Source organism: Bos indicus, chromosome 3, assembly GCF_029378745.1.
Source record: "Bos indicus isolate NIAB-ARS_2022 breed Sahiwal x Tharparkar chromosome 3, NIAB-ARS_B.indTharparkar_mat_pri_1.0, whole genome shotgun sequence".
Lineage (NCBI taxonomy): Eukaryota > Metazoa > Chordata > Mammalia > Artiodactyla > Bovidae > Bos > Bos indicus.
In genome coordinates, this window is record NC_091762.1 from 105,501,511 (window position 1) to 105,511,581 (window position 10,071).

The 10,071-nt window shown below is 42.0% G+C and overlaps 1 protein-coding gene across 1 annotated transcript; it reads left to right on the plus strand.

Moving 5' to 3' along the window:
- The first annotated feature begins 355 nt into the window (after positions 1–355).
- On the plus strand, positions 356–1,903 carry LOC109557107 (zinc finger and BTB domain-containing protein 26-like). The gene is given in 2 exon segments (XM_019958439.2): positions 356–1,058; positions 1,060–1,903. Coding segments are annotated over 2 exon segments (1,323 nt in total). The 5' UTR covers positions 356–405; the 3' UTR covers positions 1,730–1,903.
- Positions 1,904–10,071: the final 8,168 nt, after the last annotated feature.

A 10,071-nucleotide genomic window follows, 5' to 3' on the forward strand; every position in this document is an offset into this window, starting at 1 on the left:
CAAATTCCTTGTTATGTTCTTCCAGTTATGGTCACTTCAAGTTCATGATCATCCATCAAGAAACTTTCACAAGTAGATGCTGTGAATGGCAGCGAGATCTATTACTTTTCCCCCTACTCGTCAGACACTCCTTTCTAGTTCTTAATAGAATTAGGATCTTTTGAATTTTACTTGGATGATGCAATTATTCTCTAAATCTAGTGGTTTGGCCTTTTATTTCACTGACAAATGTAATGTTGACATTTCTCGTAATAATATTAAGGTCTTTAGAATACAATAGTACTTTGTTCAAGTTAAGTACTTTAAAATCACAATGAAATTTCTTCCTTCTTCCCGGAGCCCCGAGGGGCCGGAGCTCCTGGCGGTGCCGGATCCTGACGGTGGCCTTCCCCCAGGTCTGCCAAAATGTCTGAAAGATCAGATCTCCTTCACTTCAAGTTTGAAAATTATGGAGATTCAATGTTACAAAAAATGAACAAATTAAGAGAAGAGAATAAATTTTGTGATGTTACAGTTCTCATAGATGATATTGAGGTACAGGGGCATAAAATTGTGTTTGCTGCAGGTTCCCCCTTCTTAAGAGACCAGTTTTTACTGAACGATTCGAGAGAGGTGAAAATCTCCATATTGCAGAGTTATGAAGTGGGGAGACAATTGCTCTTGTCATGCTATAGTGGTGTGCTGGAATTGCCCGAGATGGAACTGGTCAATTACTTGACCGCTGTGAGTTTTCTTCAGATGAGTCACATTGTAGAACGGTGCACGCAGGCCTTGTGGAAGTTTATAAAGCCAAAACAGCCAATGGAAAGTAAAGAGGGATGTGAACCACAGAGTGCTTCTCCCCAGTCGAAAGAACATCAGGGAGATGCCAGAGGCTCCCCAAAGCAGGACTCACCTTGTATTCACCCATCTGAAGACAGTATGGATATAGAGGACAGTGATATTCAGATCGTTAAGGTAGAATCTACTGGGGATGTATCAGAGGTTAGAAGTAAAAAAGATCAGAACCAGTTTATTTCTTCTGAACCCACTGCTTTACATTCATCCGAGCCCCAGCACTCTGATAAATACAACTGTGGAAAACAGAGTAAGTGAAATAGAGCAAAACCATCTCCACAATTATGCCCTCTCTTACACAGGCAGTGATAACATCATCATGGCCTCGAAAGATGTCTTTGGGCCTAATATTCGAGGTGTAGACAAAGGCCTGCAGTGGCACCACCAGCGCCCAAAGTGTACCAGGGTGTTTCGTCACCTGGAGAACTACGCCAACCATTTAAAAATGCACAAACTCTTTATGCGTCTACTCTGCGGCAAGACTTCTACTCAGAAAGGCAACCTTCATCGACACATGCGTGTGCATGCCGGCATTAAACCTTTCCAGTGTAAAATCTGTGGGAAAACCTTTTCTCAGAAGTGTTCCTTACAGGATCATCTTAACCTTCACAGTGGAGATAAGCCCCATAAGTGTAACTATTGTGACATGGTTTTTGCACATAAGCCAGTTTTGAGGAAGCACCTTAAACAGCTGCATGGCAAAAACAGCTTTGATAATGCCAATGAAAGAAATGTGCAAGACCTCACTGTGGACTTTGATTCTTTTGCGTATACAACAGTCACAGACTCTAAAGGGTGTCAGCCGCAGCCTGATGCGGCACAGGTCCCGGATGCCGGTAAACTGGCCCAAGCTGTCCTGAACTTAAGGAGTGATAGCACTTGCGTGAATTAAACAGGGCCTTTGTGCTCCTAACTAGAACTGACTACAAACATGGCAATAGTCCAAGGCTTTTTAGGAGTCATTTCGCTAATTTGACTTCTCCAGATCCTCTGTGCAGGTCGTAGGGGTGAGTCAAAGCACTAACAGACCAGGCAACTTGCCACTTGGAGTGGTCTTGCCTGCCTTTTGCCCGCCTGCCTTTTGCCCTTTCCTATGTTCTGTTTTGAATTATTTATCCTGTGATGTCTGTTTTCCTTTCCCAAGGAGTACTCCATTTGTCTACCTAACATCAACTTATGTCTTAGACTGACACTTATTTTAGACTTTCCACTGGGCACATTCTGAAGGTACCAAGAAGTTAATAACATCACCTCCACTCCACCAATAGATGCTATGCTAAGGGAAGCAATTAATCTTTTTCTTTGGTAGAAAATAAGCTGAGATATAAGGTGATATTGCTATCAGCCTGAATATGTGATAGAACTTCTAGTTCTATCAGAACCACTGATAATTCATCTATGTCTGATAAATGAGTGAATCTACTTATCCTGGAGCTGGCTATAAAGAAGTATTTTAGATTATTCTGTACTCTTTTCAACAGTTTATGGCCCAGCTTCATGTGATTGAAGTTGACATAGACCAGAGTACAGTATTTCCATCAATACCTGCAGACAGGAATCATCACTGGGGAGCATAACCAACAAAGGGTAGTAGTTGTACAACAGTACTTATTTGGGAGGTCTTCCCCCGAAAGAAGTCAAATGCTTATAATTATTCTGTAGCTTACTTGGTGATGCTTTTGGAATCAGGATTGCTCCAGGTACACTTAAAGTGTGCTAACATATAATGGTTTCTCTTTAAAAAGGGGCTATCTGGAGTCAGTCTCTAGACTTTGTTGTAGAAGTTCGCTATTGCTAAGGTGAGTTTGGCCTTCAGTTTTGTCCAGCATATTGTAATAGTCTTTGAATTCTCATTTCCTTGTGTACCTTAATTTCTAAAGTGGATGAAAAAAGTGGGTCACAGAAGGAGCAGTCAGATTTTTGCATTTAGATGTTCCTATAATGGTACACAGTCCCACCTCATCCCCTTTGACAGATCAAATACAAAGTTGATTTTCCGTTATGGAAAAACAAAACAACTGTTTTTCCTAAGCACATGTTCAGAAATAAAATTTTGAGTCTTACTTGTTTCTGAACCATGAGTTAAATTTAGATAATAGGAGTGTTTGAGTCCATAGAGAATTTTAAGAAATCATTTAGCCTGCCTTTCATTTTTTAAGTTGGGGTATCCAAAGCCCAAAGAGGTAGCCTGACCAAGGTGGCCAAAGTAGACTGAGTAGGCTACATATGAGCTAAGGTCTCCTCACTTCTCACTGTCCCTTGGCTTAAAAAGATTTAGTACATGATCAAGAATACTTTAGCAAAAAGTTCCTAGTTTGTGCTTCCCCTCAGTGCATCCTTGTGTGCTTTCTAAGACAGCCTCAATTTTGCAAACAGAACAGTCATAGAAGGATTTATTTTTGTAAGGTAATTATTTTTTGGTTAGGATGAATATTACATTCTTCCTAAGCAAGCAACTGATTTGCTGGGTGTTGATTAGGAACAGAAAGGACAAGTAACAGTGTGAGAAGGACCCAAATGTGAAACTAATTTTGTCTGGAAACAGTGTTTAGTTTCCATCAGGATTTCCTGATTTTTGTTTCTGAGCTGTGAGAGTCCCATGTATAGATGAACCAAAAATTAATTTTAACTTGAGTCCTGCTAAGACGCCTCAGTCATGTCCCACTCTGTGCGACCCCATAGACGGCAGCCCACCAGGCTCCCCCATCCCTGGGATTCTCCAGGCAAGAATACTGGAGTGGGTTGCCATTTCCTTCTCCAATTTAACTTGAGTAGTCAGAGGGTATTCTTAAAGTTGTTATAATTTGATGCATTTACATGTGAATCTGATTTGAAGTATAATTTCTACCATTTGTTAAAAGGTTTTAAATGAGAATAAAATTGAGCGGTAAGACTAAAAAAAAAAAAAAAATTTCTTCCAGTGTACACAGATAATGCTCTATTAGTCTGAATCATTTTTCTTTAGGATTCAAACAATAACTCCAACTTAGTTCACTGGTCATTTCACTTCTCCAAAGGTAAGTTTTTTATTTGATTCCATAAATGTTGTTAGCACACATTCCTATTGGGTGGAAAGACCCCAAGACCACCCTCAGGTTCAAGGATTTGCTATAAGGACTCACAGAACTTAGAAAATCTGGTGTCTTCATGGTCATGGTTTCAGATAGTAAAAGGATGCAGATTAAAATCAGTTCAGAGAAAAGATGCTTGGGTGAAGCAGTCCAGGAAAAACTAGGCATAAGCTTCCACTTTTCTTCTTCCTGTGACATCACATGGAGAGCACCTAATTCTCCCAGGAATGATGTCTGAAAGCAGGGCATTGTTGACACTCAGGGAGGCTCACCCAGACTTGGCGTCCAGGCTTTTTATTTAAGGGTCAGTTACTTTAAACGGCAACACCCACAAAATTGACCTTACTTACTCAATCTTGGCCTACTGAGGTCAGGTTGATGCAGCGAGGCTCAAAGTTTCAGGCTAACAAAAACACTCATCTGGTAGATCATGTGGGACATTTCAAAGGCTCAAAGATCATCTTCCAGGAGCCGGTCAAGGGTTAGTCCCAATGACCTTTGCAATGTGAAAATTTGGGCCACCCAAGCCTGCTGGGTCAATTCATTCACAAATATACTTTCCCATAATTCTTATAATTTTTGATCAAATTCATTCAGAGACTCAAAAATGTCAATTAAGTAAGTCAGATTTTGAAGCCAATTACTTATTCCTTCAAAAAAAAATTGCAAAGTGAGACTGGTTCACAATTTTTACATTTCTTTTTTTATTATTTTTTAAGCTTATAAACGCTTGACAAAACTTTCTTTGGAGAGTCAACCCATTTCTGTATAAAACAGCAAAAAGTAGTTTTCAGCCTTCTCTTAAAGCTGAAACTATATACTGCTGAGAGCCTTGGGTTTCATTTCACCATTTTGATCATATCGTTGTGGAATTCAGATCTTCAAGGAAATCTTTACAAACGATAACTTTCTGTGAATGAAAGGATGTGTTCCTGAAACCTCAGGATTGGAGGAATGAATTGTGAAGTAAAGCCTTGACACTGTGCTGTTGCAGCCACCCCAGGAGCTCACATACTCACCTGGTGTTGCCCATTCAAGGTGCCCATATACCTCTGACTACTTCCTCCTCGCTGGATTCTGAGAATTCTGTTGCTGCTTCTAACCGACTACAGTTACTGATGTCTATAGATGCATCACTCTACAATGATTTGTCACTCTGCAGTGCAAAAATTTTTGGAGCTTCTAGATTAGCTTTGGCTCTGTGTCATCTGAGATGTTTTCAATGCATCCCTAAGATTTTTTGGAATGGCGGGCTTCTTTGTTTATTTCTTCAGCCCCAAACATAGTGCTGCTGATTTTCGTAGGGGCTGGTAAATTCAGTGATTCTGCATACGGGCAAGATATTGGACTGGGCTATTAAGTGCCGGCTTATGAACTTCCAACCAGTCTCTTGTGCTCTGCCTGAAAGTGTTGTAACAGTTTATAAAAGGACTTTGTTTCTTGCTTTGCAATGACAGACATTTACCAATGATCGAGTCTTTTCCTGTAGTTTGTAGTCAGCTGTAGGCAGAGGTGATGTCTTTCTGCTCTACCATCCTTAGCATAAAGCTTTTATTCTCACATTTGCCTCATTGTGTCCTCATGACTGCAAGGTGGCTGCTTGAGCTCCAGCCTCAGGTTCACATCCCAGGCAAGAAGAAGAGTGCAACAAAGAGGAAGTGGTGCCTCCATCAGGAAACCAGTGCTTTCTCAAACACCTTCAGCAGACTTCTACTTACATCTGTGTCTAGAACTGGCCACCCAACATACAAGGAAGACTGGAAAATGTAGTTTTATAGCTTACTATGCTGCCTCCTTGGGCAAAATCAGATACTGGTTTCCCTAATCTGGCCTCGACTGACTCTCAGATCTTATCTCATAATTCTCCCCCTTGACTCCTGTTCTTTAACCTTATTGATTATAACAGACAATGCTATCACTCCACCTCCACCAAGAGCCCTTCAGATCCTACTGTGTGTGTGGCCCCTAGCTATGATTTGCTTTTGCTTCCAACACTCAGTACCCATGGCTCTTTTGGGTGGTGGGGCAGCCTTTAAGCTGCTGGACCCCACTTTGCCCATATAAAGTGTCTAAGCATTTACAAATCCTTGAAATGAAGTGAAAGTCTCTGAGTTGTGTCCAACTCTTTGCGACCCCATGGACTATACAGTCCATGGAATTCTCCAGGCCAGTATACTAGAGTGGGTAGCTGTTCCCTTCTCCAGGAGATCTTCCCAACTTAGGGATCAAACCCAGGCAGATTCTTTACCAGCTAAGACACAAGGGAAGCCCAACAATACTGAAGTGGGTAACCCATCCCTTCTCCAGCAGATCTTCCTGACCTAGGAATTGAACTGGGGTCTCCTGCATTACAGGTGGATCCTTTATCAACTGAGCTATGAGGGAAGCCCTTGGTGACCCTTGGGGTGACCCTTAACCAGGGATTGATGGGAACAGTAAAGTCTTAGTTGTCTTTGGTCAAGACAAACTCTAAGGCATAACTCAGGTACCAGAGCTCCCTGTTCAGTTCAATTCAGTCGCTCTTCACGACCCCATGGACTGCAGCTCGCCAGGCTTTCCTGTCCATCATTAACTCCTGGAGCCTATTCAGACTCATGTCTTTTGAGTCCGTGATGCCATCCAACCATTTTATCCTCTGCTGCCTCCTTCTCCTGCTGCCTTCAATCTTTCCCAGCATCAGGGTCTTTTCCAATGAGTCAGTTCTTCACATCAGGTGGCCAAAGTATTGAAGTTTCAGCTTTAGCATCAGTCCTTCCAGTGAATATTCAGGACTAATTTCCTTTAGGATTGACTTTTTTGATCTCCTTGCAGTTCAAGGGACTCTCAAGAGTCTTCTCCAACACCACAGTTCAAAAGCATCAGTTCTTCGGTGTTCAGCCTTCTTCATGGTCCAACTCCCACATCCATACATGACCACTAGAAAAACCATAGCTTTGACTAAACGGACCTTTGTTGGCAATGTCTCTGTTTTTTAATATGCTATCTATGTTGGTCATAGCTGTTTTTCCAAGGAGCAAGCATCTTTTAATTTCATGGCTGCAGTCACCATCTGCAGTGATTTTCAAGCCCCCCAAAATAAAGTCTCTCAATATTTCCATTGTTTCCCCATCTATTTGCCATGAAGTGATGGGACCGGATGCCATGATCTTAGCTTTTTGAATGTTGAGTTTTAAGCCAGCTTTTTCACTCTCCTCTTTCACTTTCATTAACAGGCTCTTGAGTTCCTCTTTACTTTCTGCCATAAGGGTGGTGTCATCTGCATATCTGAGGTTATTGATATTTCTCCTGGCAATCTTGATTCCATCTTGTGATTCATCCACCCTGGCATTTCGCATGATGTACTCTCCATATAAGTTAAATAAACAAGGTGACAATATACAGCCTTGACATACTCCTTTCCCAGTTTGGAACCAGTCCATTGTTCCCTGTTCAGTTGTAACTGTTGCTTTTTGACCTGCATACAGAGTTCTCAGGAGGCAGGTAAGCCTGCTCCTACCACAGGACTTTTGCACACCATCAGATACATGCACAGCCCAGAGCTTCACTTTGTTCAGATCTTTGCTCAAGTATCATCTCATCAGTGAGAATTTCCTTAACCATACTATAAAATAGACCCCCTCCATTAATTTCTATCCCTGTTTAATTTTCATTTATCATTGCTTTAAAAGAACATATTTTATTTTTGAAGTAGGAAAACAGCTCTTTAGATTCCATTAGCACTTAATGAGACACGGAAACTGAGCAGGACCCTGTGGGGTTCCTGGGCATGGAAGCCTTTCAAACAGCTGCTAATCAGGGAAGGGAGGGGATGCAGAGAAAAGGGAGGAGCAGTCAAGAAATGATAGTGGAGCTTTGGGGCAGGGTTCTGGTTCCTTCTCAAGGGACACACATCACAATGTCTTTGAACTCTTTCACAGAACTAAAACCCTAATGAATGGAAAATGTTAGCATTCTTCATTCCAGAGAAGGTCACAAGTTAATAACCTGGAGAAGGAGACCACCCGAGGCCAGATTAAACGAGTGCGGGCCCTGCACACACACACCCTGATCCTTATCAGCGACTCTTGAATGGCTGCTATGAAACTCTTCACCAAATGGTCCCGTGTTGGGACACACAGTTTTTCAAGGCATGAGCTTGCTGTGTCCCCCTTTGCCTGGCAAGGCAATAAAGCTATCTTTTCTGCTTTACCAGAAAACTCTGTCTTCAAGATTCAATTCAGCACAGGTGCACAGAGGCCAAGTTTTCTGCATCAACACCAAGGTTGAGTCAGTTCAGTTCAGTCGCTCAGTCGTGTCCAACTCTTTGTGACCCCATGAATCGCAGCATGCCAGGCCTCCCTGTCCATCACCAACTCCCAGAGTTCACTCAAACTCATGTCCTTCAAGTTAGTGATGCCATCCAGCCATCTCATCCTCTGTCGTCCCCTTCTTCTCCTGCCCTCAATCCCTCCCAGCATCAGAGTCTTTTCCAATGAGTCAGCTCTTTGCATGAGGTGGCCAAAGTGTTGGACTTTCAGCTTTAGCATCAGTCCTTCCAAAGAACACCCAGGACTGATCTCCTTCAGAATGGACTGGTTGGATCTCCTTGCAGTCCAAGGGACTCTCAAGAGTCTTCTCCAACACCACACTTCAAAAGCATCAATTCTTTGGCACTCAGTTTTCTTCACAGTCCAACTCTCACATCCATATGTGACTACTGGAAAAACCATAGCTTTGACTAGACGGACATTTGTTGGCAAAGTAATGTCTCTGCTTTTGAACATGCTATCTAGGTTGGTCATAACTTTCCTTCCAAGGAGTAAGCATCTTTTAATTTCATGGCTGCAATCACCATCTGCAGTGATTTTGGAGCCCCAGAAAATAAAGTCTGACTCTGTTTCCACTCTTTCCCCATCTATTTCCTATGAAGTGATGGGACCAGATGCCATGATCTTCATTTTCTGAATGTTGAGCTTTAAGCCAACTTTTTCACTCTCCTCTTTCACTTTCATCAAGAGGCTTTTTAGTTCTTCTTCACTTTCTGCCATAAGGGTGGTGTCATCTGCATATCTGAGGTTATTGATATTTCTCCCCACAATCTTGATTCCAGCTTGTGTTTCTTCCAGCCCAGCGTTGCTCATGATGTACTCTGTGTAGAAGTTAAATAAGCAGGGTGACAATATACAGCCTTGACGTACTCCTTTTCCTATTTGGAACTAGTCTGTTGTTCCATGTCCAGTTCTAACTGTTGCTTCCCGACCTGCATATAGATTTCTCAAGAGGCAGGTCAGGTGGTCTGGTATTCCCATCTCTTTCAGAATTTCCCACAGTTTATTGTGATCCACACAGTCAAAGGCTTTGGCATAGTCAATAAAGCAGAAATAGATGGTTTTCTGGAACTCTCTTGCCTTTTCCCTGATCCAGAGGATGTTGGCAATTTGATCTCTGATTCCTCTGCCTTTTCTAAAACCAGCTTGAACATCTGAAAGTTCACAGTTCTCATAGTGCTGAAGCCTGGCTTGGAGAATTTTGAGCATTACTTTACTAGCGTGTGAGATGAGTGCAGTTGTGTGGTAGTTTGAGCATTCTTTGGCATTGCCTTTCTTTGGGATTTGAATGAAAACTGACTTTTTCCAGTCCTGTGGGCACTGCTGAGTTTCTATGAAGACCTACAAGACCTTTTAGAACTAACACCCAAAAAAGATGTCCTTTTCATTATAGGGGACTGGAATGCCAAAGTAGGAAGTCAAGAAACACCTGGAGTAACAAGCAAATTTGGCCTTGGAATATGGAATGAAGCAGGGCAAAGTCTAATAGAGTTTTGCCAAGAAAATGCACTGGTCATAGCAAACATCCTCTTCCAACAACAGAAGAGAAGACTCTACACATGGTCATCACCAGATGGTCAACACCGAAATCAGATTGATTATCTTCTTTGCAGCAAAGATGGAGAAGCTCTATACAGTCAGCAAAAACAAGACTAGGAGCTGACTGTGGCTCAGATCATGAACTCCTTATTGCCAAATTCAGACTTAAATTGAAGAAAGTAGGGGAAACCACTAGACCATTCAAGTATGACCTAAATTAAATCCCTTATGATTATACAGTGGAATTGAGAAATAGATTTAAGGGACTAGATCTGATAGATAGAGTGCCTGATGAACTATGGACGGAGGTTCGTGAA